The following is a 13,668-nucleotide window of genomic DNA, read 5'->3' as shown; positions in this document are numbered from 1 at the left end:
GGTGTAGCGATGCAAATGTTTTTCAATGGAGCTAAAGTAATTGGCGCCCCTTCTAGTCTAAATTGAGGATTACAAAATGAATTCCATAATTGGAACATTTGGCGACATTGGGGATTCAAGACCAGAAAAATTATCGATAAAAGCTGCAGAGATGCTCTTTATTTAGTCTCAATGTATTAATAGTACTTTTTTTTTTTTTTACAAAAACTACATTATTTACAGAATTAATCCATATTTGAACCATTCGCGATTTAGGCACAAAAAGACAAGCAAGCTTAGTCCAAAAAGTATATCCGTTTTGATTCGATTACATATGCAATGATTACAAAAATAAGCTGTGAATAGGAAAATATGTAATGGATATGATAATACAAATAGCTGAATAGTTCAAATCAAACAAACATTGTGTTTTAGTTATAACTTTCTCTAGTCAACAAACAAGTTATCTGAATTCACAATAAGGACTTCCACATATTATTAAACAATAAATGAAAGAAAATAAAACTAAAGATGCATGTCACAAAATATCTAAAATATCAGCTAGTTGTGGAAGTCCATGGGATGCTCTTTGGGATATTGCAGAGGAAAACAAACACCCTCCCCACAACACATGCAAAGTCACTCAAAAAGGGGAATTTTGCATTCTGTACAAGGGAAATCAAACAACATTAAGGATGAGCACATTTTTCTGATAACAAACCAAGTTATGTATGGAGTGTAGGAGGGCCCTACAAACTACTGAATGTGTATTGAGTTTACATTGTCATGAGCTAAACACTTCTCATGGTGCTCAGTAAATACTGTTTGATCTGAAAAGTGGAGACTAAATGTAGTCTGATAACATGATTCCGATAACACACCCAATGGTGGATCACCCTTTCTGCTCTGAGTGTGAGTAGGGATCGAGTGGGTTTGAAGCCTGCCGTCTGTCCAGATAGTTTGCACAGGCAGATATGTTACATACCACACCAGGACATGTTCTCCTTGATCAGAACATTTCTTCACTCCAGCATCATGTAGTACAGTACATTCATACTTTTTTCTTTTTTTACAAAGAGGCCGCAATACTAAAGTGACATTCACTTGGTCAAAACCAAGAACTAAAAGTTTACAATGTATGTTTTCATCCTCCTTGTCATCACCATAACCTATTCTTAATTCACAGTTGAAAATGATTTCTTAAAATAACAACAACAAATACCAGTTAAATTTTTTCAACTATATAATAAATCTTCTCCACAACCAGTCAGTCCCAATACTCTGATGTACAGTTAAAACTGAAGCTAATGGTTGCAATGTGCAACAACGAAATGAAGGGGGCGGTGTTGAAATTGCTCCACAACCTCTATACTCATATACGTCTCCATGCCCCCCCCCCCCCCCACACACACACACACACACACACGCGCCCATGTAGTGTAGACACTTATGACAGCTCAGACGCACAGGCCATTCCTAAGTTTCTGGCAGGTCTTTCTAAAGGCAGTCTAAAGCAGCCCACCCCTTGCTGCAGCCATGCTCCGAACACTGGTTAAAAATCACGTTTGTGTAGGTATTTCCGTGGATCATTTTGAATGTGGGACTAGCTCTTTCAGGGCCTCTCAAAGTGAGTGTGGTGGTCACTCTGGAGGGGGTCTGGAGGCTGGTCTGAGCGTGTGGGCACGTGAGCTGGGTCTCAGGGAGCTGGGTCCTGGTGGTTTTGGTTGCGTCGCTCTGCTGCTGCGGCTGCCAGGGTCCTGTGCCTGAGCAGGTTGGAGTCAGGTCCGTCGTCCTCCAGTCTGGGCGGGTTCTCCTCCTCTTCCTCTGGGCTCTTACTCAGGTATCTCCTACAAGGGAACGTACAAGTGGGGTCTTACTGAATGCAGTCGCTCCCACTGTGGTTGCGAGAACAAGACATGGGCCATTTCCAAAAGAAAGAGACGGTTGTGAAAGACGTAGTGAAAAGGGGGTACCTTTAAGTTTGGTTGTGACTTTGTTTTTGTACCTGCGTGCTTGCTGCAAGAGTTCATCCTTCCTCTGCATTAACATCTTCTGTCTCTCCTCGGCTGACTTGGAGAAGCGGCTGCCTCTGACCTCAAGGTTGTCTAGCTCGCTGGGCCTGGCATGCTCCCCCCCTCCACTGGCCCCAGCTGGCTCTTCTGAGGCAGGGCCACCCTGCAGTGCGGCTCGCTCTGAAGGCTGAGGCCAAAACAACCACGTTTAATCAGCCTCCAATCAGAGAAATACATTTACATTTAGTCATTTAGCAGACGCTCTTATCCAGAGCGACTTACAGTAAGTACAGGGACATTCTCCCCGAGGCAAGTAGGGTGAAGTGCCTTGCCCAAGGACACAACGTCATTTTGGCACGGCCGGGAATCGAACTGGCGACCTTCAGATTACCGGCCCGATTCCCTAACTGCTCAGCCACCTGATTTCCCCATATATAACCAAAGCTCTCTCAGCAAATCCTTCCTGACGATCACCATCGTCACAGCTGTTTCAGATCGACTGAGGCCCAAACAGCCTCTGTGCTCACCTGTGTAGGGAAGGGCACCTGGATGCGTCCCTCCAAGATGTTGTCAGTGGTGACCTCCACAGAGCGGGTCAGCTGCAGGTCCTGCAACACCAGGTGGTAGGGCACCTGGGGGAACATCTCCTGGATCTGGTGGGCCTGCGGAAAAGGGAGGAGAATGAAACACTACATTACCCAGCAGCCAGATAAATCGTTACCAAGCCAACAAATGAAACCCACAACAACATGCCGACATTGTCAAAACCTTTCTTCAACTGAAAATGAAGGGGAGTTAAATCACAATCACTCTGAACACGAAAGAGTCCGATTTTGAAGGACATGAACATCGAGGTTTAAGGGACGAAACGGTGACACCGCTAACTCACCATGGCATTCAGCTGAGAGTTGTTGGCCTGAGCGATGCCCAGGAGGTTGGTGGTGTGCATCACCTCAACTGAAAAACTGGGCAGCCAACTGGCAATGCGGGATCCTGGAAGAAGAAGACACATGGTCACAAAACAACACTACCTCGGTTTCACCTATGCAGGCCTCGGAGTCTGGGTGTAGTCACTTTCATCCCTACTGGGCCTCACCATCGAAATGGAAGAAATGGTTGTGATGGTTGATGTGTGGCCTGGCATCTGCAGCGGGCCCTCCGGGGCCCATGTTATCCTCCAGGGGCCCCCCTGGGTGCTGCTGGGCCCGTGCCTGGCCCCCATCTCCGTTGATGTTCAGGGACATCCGACAAGTAGGGCACGAGGTGTCCTGCTCCAGCCAGGAGCGTAGGCAGGAGCTGAGACAAACAAGGACATCAATATACGACAGATATTCCCTTGGCCGGTCAGTCCACAAATCATCCCTTTGTGAAAGACTGGCATCCGGAGTAAGGAAGTAAGATTGATTTTACTTGTGGAAGAGATGGCCACAGGGCAGCTTGCGTGCAGTCTGCATGGCATCCCAGCAGATGGCACAGTCGTCGTTGTTGGCAGTGAGCTCCTCAGCTGTGGCCACTGCAAACCTGTATGGATACATGGCAGATATCCCATTTAGAAAACTCAAAATCAGTCAAGGAAAATCCTACACCCTGGCTCCTTAGCAAGGCCATGTTCTCCGGTGAATACAATCCTAAAATGTTGAAGAGAAAGAATCATGAACGTCTTGTTATTGTGAGCTGGCAGACCTGGCCTCCATGTTGTCGATGACGCGCAGGTAGTTCTTGTGGCGGCGGATGCGTCGCTGGACCTCGTGGAAGAGATAGCGCAGCTGCATGAAGATGACTAGACTGGCCATGGATAGCCAGATGTTCCCAAACAGCTGAGGTGATAAAGAGGAGAGATCAAACATGAACAAAATAACAAATTCAGCTCTCCGTGTGTTAATCATTACCACAGCTAATTTAGCCAGCCTTCTTCAGAGGCTACTGTGACCCTCATGACCTGGAAGTGATAGCTCTGTTACTCGAATGTCAAAGGCTACCAGCTTTTCTTTCTAGCACACTCTCATTAAGTTATAGTACTGCAATAAGGCCTACAGGGGGCGCTCTGCTTATCCTCTCTTACCAGCATGTGGATGTGGTGCATTAGGTCCAGGGACAGCATAGTCAGCTCCATGATGAAGTCTGTGTAGTACACGTAGGTGCCCTTGCTCTCCCAGGTCCCAGGGTGGTTCAGATCCCACAAGTGAATAGAATACCTGGGAAAAAAACGAATGCATAGGTGCTTATCGACATGGCTAAGATGTATATGTATAATAATGTCTTGGTAAGAAATGAACAAGTCCCTTTTCCAAATAGAGCTTTAGGTAATCACCCCCTGATCACTCTTTGTTAGCACAAAGTGGCCTTTCAGCTGGTTCCCATGGCAACAGAGGAAAAACAAACTGCTGGCTAATAAAAGAGCTAGGTCATTCTAAATCTGCATACGTCATGTAATCAGGGTCGCCATGTCGAGTACAAAGGTAGATAGCAAACACTTACCGCATGATGACATGGCCCGTTCGTACAGTCACCAATAGACACTGTAGTGGAGAGGTTTGAAACAGGGTTGGATTTAGAAATGAGTCAGAGTAGAATAAACGAGTTGTAATTACACAGACCCTTCCTCAACACAATAGTGTACGATGACTTCAGAAGTAAAGGGGGTGGGGGGAGGGATCTCACTTCGGCAGCCATGAAGGAGAGGGTGTGCATCCCATGGAGCGCTCCCAGCAGGCCACACACCACAGCCAGGCCACAGCAGCCCAGCAGCAGAGACACCAGCAGGGCCAGGACACGGACGTGGCTGTTCATGGGAGTGGTGGGGGAGAAGGAGAGCTGCAGGGGAAGGGGGGGCCGGGGAGAGGGGGTTAGTGTGAGGGAGGGAACACAAATCAACATGAAGTCATACAGTCTGACATGGAAACATCTGACAGACGCAACCCATGAGCACTGCTAAGCACAGACTTGACAACAAACACTATAGCCAGTTTAGTACTATGATGACATTTGCGTGGTATTTCCGAGGAGTAACTTCCACACAGCGCTATCACATTTACACACATTAACAGATAACTAAAGTAGTAGACTCCAGCCTGGTTATGTAATAAAGGGTGAGCGCATTACGTCAACAGCAGACATTGACAGCAGATAATACTGGTACAATGGTCCAGTTTTGACTAGCAGCGAAATATCAAGCAAATGGGCTAAACTAAATCTGTTTTTCTCAAGGTCTAAAATTGTATTTTGAAACATTAGACTAAGTGAAGTCCTGCATGCTGCAAGCACTATTAATAGTGCTGAAAAAGATACTGTGGTAGTCCACTCATTGACTTATGTTATGGTTCAACACGTCATGGCTGTGCCATCCAAAAAGTAGGCCTAGGCTAGCTGCTTCTATGTTTACACTGAAAACAAGTAAATAAGGTCACCCTTCCCAGTGAACGGCCCCCTTATACCCACTCAACTGGCTAAAACTAAACACACAGTACAAAAACCGTTCCCTCATATGACTTTGCTGTGGTTCATTAAATATAGCAGAAGCATGTGACACAAATATCAATTTCAAATGCTTTAGTTGGCATGCCTTTTCACTGCAACCGCACAAACCATCTCAATTGTGGAACAGTCTGAACCCTTAAGCATATGCCCCTGGCGCCAGAGGGTAAGACGTACATATTCAAAGCGGTCCTTGCAGAGCTGGACCATGAGGTGGAGGAAGACCAGGGCGGAAAACCACAGACACCACATGACCACCTCCTCCACCGTCTGCACGTTCAGCACCCCAAAGATGAAGATGAACTTGTAGAAGATAAAGTTCCAGAACTTGTCCTTCAGGTGCTGAGGGGAAGAGAAACAGTCCGTAAGAAGAGGAAAAGGCTCTATTCAGTAAAGGTGTACACCTAGGGGAAAACAAACAGTCTACTAACAAAACAATGTTTAGAAAACATAAACAACATCGTGTCAGACATCCCTGATCAGTCACCTGTTTTTCGCTGACCCGGAGGGGCCCAAACACAATACACTGGATCATCTTAGCGATCAGCATCAGAGAGCAGCAAGCTGTGTTGACCAACACCTGAGGATATAGAGTGTATGAGCACCTTTACATTCTTGAACAAACTGACATCAGATTTGTAACCATATCCAACTGTCTTGAGTAGCCTATAACTCACCCATACAAACAGACTGTCAGCCACAAGGTACCCCAGAACGGTGGACGCCAAGTCTTTGTCCCCAGTATCATCACTAAGGTCTTCAATGTCTACACCAGAGGGAATGGGTAAAGGGTCATCCACATCTGAGACCTCATACCCAGGATCTGTCACGGTAGTGTAGGCGCTGAAAATGCTACCAGCCAGCAGGGCCACACTCAGCGCTGTGTAGGTTTGCAGACTGGGCCAAGGAAACCTCTCCAAAAACAGCAGAGGCATGGTTGAGGTTGGACTTTTCTTTCACCAGACTTGGGAGGTAAATTGGCTCGATACCAGTTACAAAAACAACCCAGCTTTGTCTTGCCGGACGTCCTGAAAGAGCAGAAACCAAACAAACTTAGCATTTCACATGCACTAGAAAGCCAGTTATGTACAGCCCAACTATATATAAGAATATTTGAAACAAAACGGTTGTCTGCTTCCATGTGGACGTGATCCCCAAGTGTATTTAGTTTGTTTGACTAGCTACAGTAACACTGGAGCCACATTGTTTAACTAGCTACAGTCGCAATTGACGTTACATTCACAACCACAATGCAACCATAGCCATTGTTCAAATCATTTAAAATAAATAGTACTTCAGTCCTAAAGTACCTTATATACTGACTGATCAAGACAGACAGTTCGCCTATTAGTACAGACGAAGGACTAACTAGCTAGCTTGTGTTGGCTAACGTGTACAGTAGCTAGTTTTTAATTTTCAACGTTTCAATACTGTAGCTACTGTAGGGCTAGCTAAAACCTAAAGAATAACAAACGCATTTTACATTTCTAAATTTCTAAAACATATCCAACGGCCAGCTGGCCAATTTATAGAGCTAGAAAAATACTATCGACTCGCAGGGTATATAGCTATATTACAGGGTATATTTCTACAAATTCCCTTTCACAACCCTCACTAACAGCTCAAGCAGTCAGACATTGCTAACGCGTTAGTTAGCTACAGTAGGGTACTGTAGCTAGCTAGCTACTGTAAATACACCAAGATTACAACAAAGGTGAACTATTGTCTAGGCACCCAAATATGTCTCTAAACCTTTCTTACTGTTTTAAGTTGACAGTTTAGTCCAGCGTAGTGCTATTAAATTACAAAAGCAATGCTTCGCTATGTTGACATCATCATCGTTTCATTTAAGCGAAACAAGTCACCAGACTGTAAACTAGCTGGCTAGCTAGCTAGCTCCAGACGTCTGAGTTTCTAAGCAACGTCATCCACACAGCTGTCAAAATAAAAGTCCCAGAAATGGTAGTACCACAGAATGTCTAATATAGAACCGCCACTCTCGGGAAACTTCCGGGTTCTGAACCGGTTGAAGTTCCATGTGAGGGCGCTAACGAGCGAGTGCAGAATGAATGGAGGTCTATGGAGCTATACCCCTCAAAATCCACATTTCTCAGGATATAATTTTTTGTCTAGTAATTTGAATTCTGAATTCGAAAGGGGAGGCAAGTCGTCTTTCTGTTCTTTTTTTTTTTTTTTTTGAGGGAAACTGTGCTTCATGGTAGGGCGCGTCTTTCTGTTCTAAAAAGCTTTTGAAAATGTAATTGACGTCATACACATCGTACGACCAGAGCTACTGCTTTACGGCAAGCTCTGGCTTACTTTTTTCTCTCAGGGCATCGACAACACAGCTGACAGGTTAGGCTCTTCCTGTCAATACACATGCTAGAAAGAGTTTTGGCTTGCTAATGTTGTTGCTAATGTTGCTAATGCTCTGACATTCTGATTCCGCTTCGGATGCCATCAAGCAAGAGCTCTGGTCGTATCAGTCCTTCACTAACCAATCAGCATTCATTAGCAGAATGCTAGCGTGGCAACAACTCACCCTGTAAGAAATCAAAAGGACATAAATACTCGTTCATTCAACTTTCGACCTACAATCCATGTTGAACATGCAAAAACTACAATCAAATCGGAGATTTATCAACGACAATCAGGCAAAAGAGACAAATTTAGCCGTTTAGCTCCATAGACTCCCATTCAACATGCACTCCCTGGCGATCACCCTCAGTGGAACTCTGGTGGAACTGCAACCAAATTCGGTACAATGGGGAGTGGCAAGGCTCTCGTTAAATAGGCTCTGAAAGAGCGCTAGGGTTTTCAACAAACAACATACTACGTTGCTGTGATTGGTTGTAGGTCTATCCAATTGAACGAAGAGGCATTTGTTTTACGAGTTCGGTTGAAACATGCCCCATATAGCCACAGCCCAACGGAGAGTTAAAAGACTCATATTCTGACTATATATATATATATAGCTATATATATATAGCTATATATATATATATATATATATATATAGCTATATATATATAGCTATATATATATATATATAGCTATATATATATAGCTATATATATATATATATAGCTATATATATATATATATATATATATATATCTATGGTTCTCCCCATATTAGACGTTCTCTGCCTGCTGCACTATGCTCTTCTTTAATCTGCAGGGCTGCCAACTCTCACGCATTTCAACCAGTTCACACGCTCTCACGCAACACCTTGTATTTTCTCACGCTGAGAAGGCAACGCCAACCAAGTAGTCCTGCTAACATTGTAAACAGTTTTTGGTTGGCCCCACCGAATCTCACTCCAATCTCACTTTTGAAAAGTTGGCATCAGAGGCGTTGTTAGACATAAAACTCTACTGGGGCACAGGCCCCTATTCATATCCTTTGTCCAGGGGTAGTCTGTTTCAACTGGTTATAGATGGGAAATGGCCAGGAAATGGCCTCACACCCCAAAAAGAGGAACTGGCAGTTTGGTGTCAGAAGTAAAAGAGGGCAACCAAGCCCTTGGATTGGAACAAGCCATTTGCCGTAGAATTAAATGTCTTGATGGTTTAGTTTAATGTCAAGTTGGAAAGTACAACTTTAACATGGAAGTGTGCGTGATTGAACCCTTCCATGTTCCATGTTGAGTCCATTTAATATTTTATTCATTTGTGGTGTGACCTGTGGATCAAATGATTTCATATTTTGTAGTTTTGAAAATATACATTTGTCATTTTGTTATAACTATGAATAAATGTTCACTTGTAATGACCTGGGATAAGGGGTTCTATTTGGTTGTTTGTGGAATGTTGTTATGTGTTTAAGTTCCACGTTCTGTGTGTGAAACCTCGCGGGGTTTCGAAGGGGTTCAAATGAGAGGTCATGTTCGTTTGGGGCCTCGGTTCCCCCTGCAATCATTCTTAAGCCAAAGTTGGATATCTGTGTGAGTTTGTGTTTAATGCAGGTGCTGAGGGGGTGCTAGATTATTGACAGGGGGAGCTGCGCCATATATTATATATATTATATATAAATACTATTAATAAATGAGCAATATTTTTGGGGTTGCTATTGGGGTAGCCTGGTAATAACCAGACTCTCGTACAGAAGCAAAATGAAATTGAGCGGAAGTACGTAGGAGGGCAGAGCCAGGCTACTATCGGGGTGCTTTGGTCTTTCTTGGGGGTGCTGAAGCACCTGCTAGCTCCTCCTTAGCTCCGCCCATGGCTGGGGCCGAAACAAAAGCCTAGTTATCTAAAAAATTGTTGTTGTTGAAGTTGTGTCCAACTCGACTTATTTGCCCCAGCACGGGCATTACAGGAAATTGTTTTAATGCACAGTCATACAATGAAACGATTGTTTGTTAGCCGCACAATTGTTCTGTTCAGTCTTTATGTATAGGCTACTTTTTTATTTTAAAAGGCATTAGTAACATATGCAACAATATAGTTAACCAAGAACAGCATACAAAATAAATATGTTTGATGTACATTCATTTCTTCAAATATTGTATGTCTTCACAATAAAAGGGCACACCTTCTAATAGCACCGTGTGACAGAAACCACACTGTCTCAGATGTTCCTGAGAAAGACTGCTTTCCTGTTTGTCTCACGTGTTAAAGGGAAGTAAAGGATTGCTTGTGCAGCCATTTGTTGTCTGTCTAAGAACACTGTCGGCACGCAAGCAGCATGAACCTCTCCATCAGCCCCTCGTCCGAAGCCTCGGCCCCTGAGGAGAATGGCGCAAGGACCACCGTAGCCTGTGTAATTTTGGGCTTGTCTTTCCTGGTGGGGGCTCCGGGGAACCTGCTGGTCATTTGGACCATCGTGAGGCACGTCAAACAGCGCTCCCACACTGTGGTGCTCATCCTTCATCTGGCTGTTGCTGACCTGCTGGTGCTCATCACCCTGCCCCTGTGGATATACTCCCTGGCCCAATCCTGGGTCTTTGGACAGGCCTCTTGTAAGGCCATGGTCTACGTTATCAACGCCTGCATGTACAGCAGCGTGTTCCTCATCACCCTCATGAGTGTGGAGCGTTTTGCAGCCATTCGACACCCGTTCGCATCTGCTGTTTGGAGAAGAAAAAAGGCACTGAATAAGTTCCTGTTGGCCATCTGGGCGGCTGCCTTCTTGTTAAGTATATCCGTCATACCCACCCAGGTGCTGGACGGGGAGCCTGGGAAAGAGCAGTGCCTATACAGGGAGTACACCTCTGGTGGTCAGGAGGCTGTGTTTCTGCTGCTGGAGACCCTGGTGGGTTACGTGATGCCTCTTTGCATACTGGTGATCTGCTACAGCTGCCTCTGCAGCCGCATCGCCCAGATGACCTTCAAGTCGAAGCGGAAGTCCACGTGTCTCATTGCCAGCGTGGTGGTGGTGTTCACTCTCTGCTGGACCCCCCATCATGTGGTGAACATTCTCTCGCTCGTTTACCTGGTCGTCAAGGACCACCACCCTGAGGTGGCAGAGCACCTGGAGGGAGCCACGGAGACCATGACCTTCATCGCTGGAGCCATGGTCTTCATCAGCAGCACGGTCAACCCGATGCTGTACGTTTTTGCGGCACGCTCGTTCCGTAGCTCGCTAAGGGAGACAGGTATCCAGAAGCTGTTCCGACACATTTCCAGCACATCTCCAGGTGAGATGACTAAAGAGCTGTCCTACATGAGTAAGAGGCAGCTGGGCTCTCACACCAACAGCTCCCAAATCGAAATACAGCCAAAGGAGCAAATGAATTCCTCTCTAAATATTCAAGAAAAGGGTTCATCCTGAGATTGAAAGAAAATACTTGTTTTCATGTTTCCTTTTTTTAGTTTCATGTTTGGGTTAAGGTGCGTTGTATGTAAAATAAATAATTAAGTTATTTTTGTACATTTTTTGTTTGTTTTACTATGCATCTTTGTTAGCATGATCTTGGTAACCATGCATGTTTTCTGAAAGCAGTTAAAGTTTTGGTAACTGTGTGTTGTACTTAAGTGTAAGTATATCTGTCTCATAAGCCATTTTTCATTCTCAAGTGTTGTTTTAATTGTTAATTTACGGTATCTCTATGTCTAATATTTTTTGTCAAAATAACATCCTGTTTGTAGATTTGCGAGTAGTGTGGTTAATTTATAGCCTGATTATAATTTACATTTTAGTGTGTACAGCATCTGTTTTCTAGTTTTTTTTCTTGAGCCTCTATTTCTGAACTCCTCCTTTTTTAATGTATTATTCCAAGCATAGCTTGGATTCATGGAGCTACAAATATATTTCTAAAACATGAATATTAATGTCACGTTTCTAAACATTTGTAACTCACCACAGGTAAAAGTGGTTCCCTGTATAGCCACAATTTTGCGACAGTCAGTCATAGTTTCAACTTCCACAAACTGTCTGTAGCATACATATTGCAACATGAAAAGCTGCTTGTGTTCCCTTTAACTTATTAAAAAGGGGAATTGTGTACTAACTATCATCTGTCAAAGTCATATGGAAATCACATCAAAACCCCATACTGGTTTCATACGGGTTAGCTTCACCTATTCGTAATTGTATGCAATGCAATTGTATTTTAAGTGTAAAAAAACTCAAAAATGTAATCTTGCCCCTTGATGTTTTAAAAAAATACTTAAGGTTGGGGGATTTACCATCAACATGGAACAATGGGATAGCTACAATTCCACATTTACTTGCCCAATTATGTAAATAATGCTTGCTAATTGCTCCAAAATAGAAATGATTGAGAACAAATAAGTGAGGCTGAAGTTGGTAAATTTACAAAAAGCACATAAAAAAATAACTTATGACTATCTGGTCCAGTGTAGTCTACCGTCCATTAGGTGGCAGTGTTTATGTATATTTTCCCTGACAAACAGATGATTTTCAAAACATTCACAAAAAGATTATTCGAAACCTGTTGCATCACACCTGTCCATCATCCACCTAAACGATTACATTCTCCTTAACTGATGACTCTTGAACACTGTTTTCCTCACAAGAAATATCTCAGATGGAAATACTTAAATATAAATTCTGACAATTCAACTCACTGTTAACACAGGGTTGCCAAACGGATGCAAAGTTAGAGAAAGGGGTCTGGGTGGGGGGGGCTGTTTCATAATGTTCCGGTAAGCCTGGCTCTATTCAACATCTCCTGCTGTCACTCAACACCCCCCCCCACACACACACACACACACACAGACACGCAGTGGCAGAGCAGTTGTGCTCTAAGTGTTAATAACTGTTAGAGACAGAGCAGGGCTGCAGATTTTGTGTCAACACAATTACAGCAAAATAGGCTTGTTCTCACCTGTTCCTGAACCAATCGTTTGATTAGTTCATGTCCACATAATGTAAGCTTGACTTTTATGTTAGGGCATTTGTTTAATATCCAGCATCCTTTGCATCTCCGCTCACTAGTTTGATGATGTGTATGGCTTGTCTGATCTTTCACAAAATTAACAGTGGTTTCAGGTAGAACCATGTGAAAATGATTCCTGTAGGCCCTGAAATTAAGGTCCACTTTTCTATAGTAATTTCCACTGGTTTCACACTGAGGAGTGTTTACTTGATTTTAGTGCGTCAGCATGCAGCTGTCTGAAAGCAATTGTGGAAAAAAACATGGAGTAAAAGGTTTGATATTAAATCCATGGAAAGGAATCTGTCATAGGAGAGGAGAGAGAAAGCCTAAAACAGCAAAGGTTTAGGCAAAGTACAATATAGCATAGTAGAAGCCCTCATTAAGTACTCATCAATGATGCAAATTGTTTTTAATCTTTTGTTTGTAAATATTTTTAAAACCTTTCGAAACTATATATTATATATTTTTTATTGTTTAAACCTTTCGGAACTTTAAACAATTTACATTTTTTGTAAAACTTTGCTTTGTGATTTTTTTTATTATTATTATTTTTTCCAAACACAACATGACACAAAACCGTTCCTAGTTTTTTACAAACTTTTTTTTTCTTTTTTTCTTTTCTTTTGCAAAACCAATAAATTCGGTGGTGTTCAAATTTCAATATTAAGTATTCAATGCTTTTTAAAATTCCAAACATTGTGTCCCTGATTTTCTTCCTTAAATGCAGATTCTAAATGTTTATTTTTTTTAATCATAATTTAAAAGACAAAGATTGGGAATGGGAACCTCTTTTCACCTTAACAATAGGACACTCAAAGGTGGGGCTTGAAGGGGCACAATAGAGGACAGGGGAGAGAT

General features: G+C 43.2%; 2 protein-coding genes across 4 annotated transcripts; one reads left to right on the top strand and one right to left on the bottom strand.

The window, feature by feature from the left end:
• Positions 1–139: 139 nt before the first annotated feature.
• Positions 140–7,602, bottom strand: amfrb (autocrine motility factor receptor b). 3 transcript variants are annotated; one of them, XM_084682925.1, is made up of 14 exons: positions 7,435–7,602; positions 6,143–6,493; positions 5,953–6,045; positions 5,643–5,807; positions 4,653–4,805; positions 4,470–4,510; positions 4,054–4,186; positions 3,675–3,808; positions 3,402–3,512; positions 3,088–3,287; positions 2,881–2,984; positions 2,519–2,653; positions 1,985–2,178; positions 140–1,826 (listed from the first exon to the last, which is right to left on the bottom strand). In XM_084682925.1, exons 2-14 carry the CDS (start codon positions 6,398–6,400, stop codon positions 1,676–1,678), a joined length of 1,872 nt encoding a protein of 623 aa, XP_084539051.1. In that variant the 5' UTR covers positions 6,401–6,493; positions 7,435–7,602; the 3' UTR covers positions 140–1,675. The 3 variants fall into 3 exon arrangements, with proteins under 3 accessions (XP_084539051.1, XP_084539049.1, XP_084539050.1); XM_084682923.1 differs by lacking the exon at positions 7,435–7,602 and adding an exon at positions 7,227–7,414; XM_084682924.1 differs by lacking the exon at positions 7,435–7,602 and adding an exon at positions 6,776–7,183.
• Positions 7,603–10,135: 2,533 nt separating this feature from the next.
• LOC146246707 (leukotriene B4 receptor 1) lies at positions 10,136–12,051 on the top strand. Its single transcript, XM_084682564.1, has one exon. The coding sequence runs from the start codon at positions 10,155–10,157 to the stop codon at positions 11,238–11,240; it is 1,086 nt and encodes a 361-aa protein (XP_084538690.1). The 5' UTR covers positions 10,136–10,154; the 3' UTR covers positions 11,241–12,051.
• Positions 12,052–13,668: the final 1,617 nt, after the last annotated feature.

Source organism: Hypomesus nipponensis, chromosome 19 (assembly GCF_054491055.1).
Source record: "Hypomesus nipponensis isolate SF chromosome 19, ASM5449105v1, whole genome shotgun sequence".
Taxonomy (NCBI): Eukaryota; Metazoa; Chordata; class Actinopteri; order Osmeriformes; family Osmeridae; genus Hypomesus; species Hypomesus nipponensis.
The sequence above is the reverse complement of the archived record's forward strand: the minus strand, read 5'-3'. Positions and strand labels throughout refer to the sequence as shown.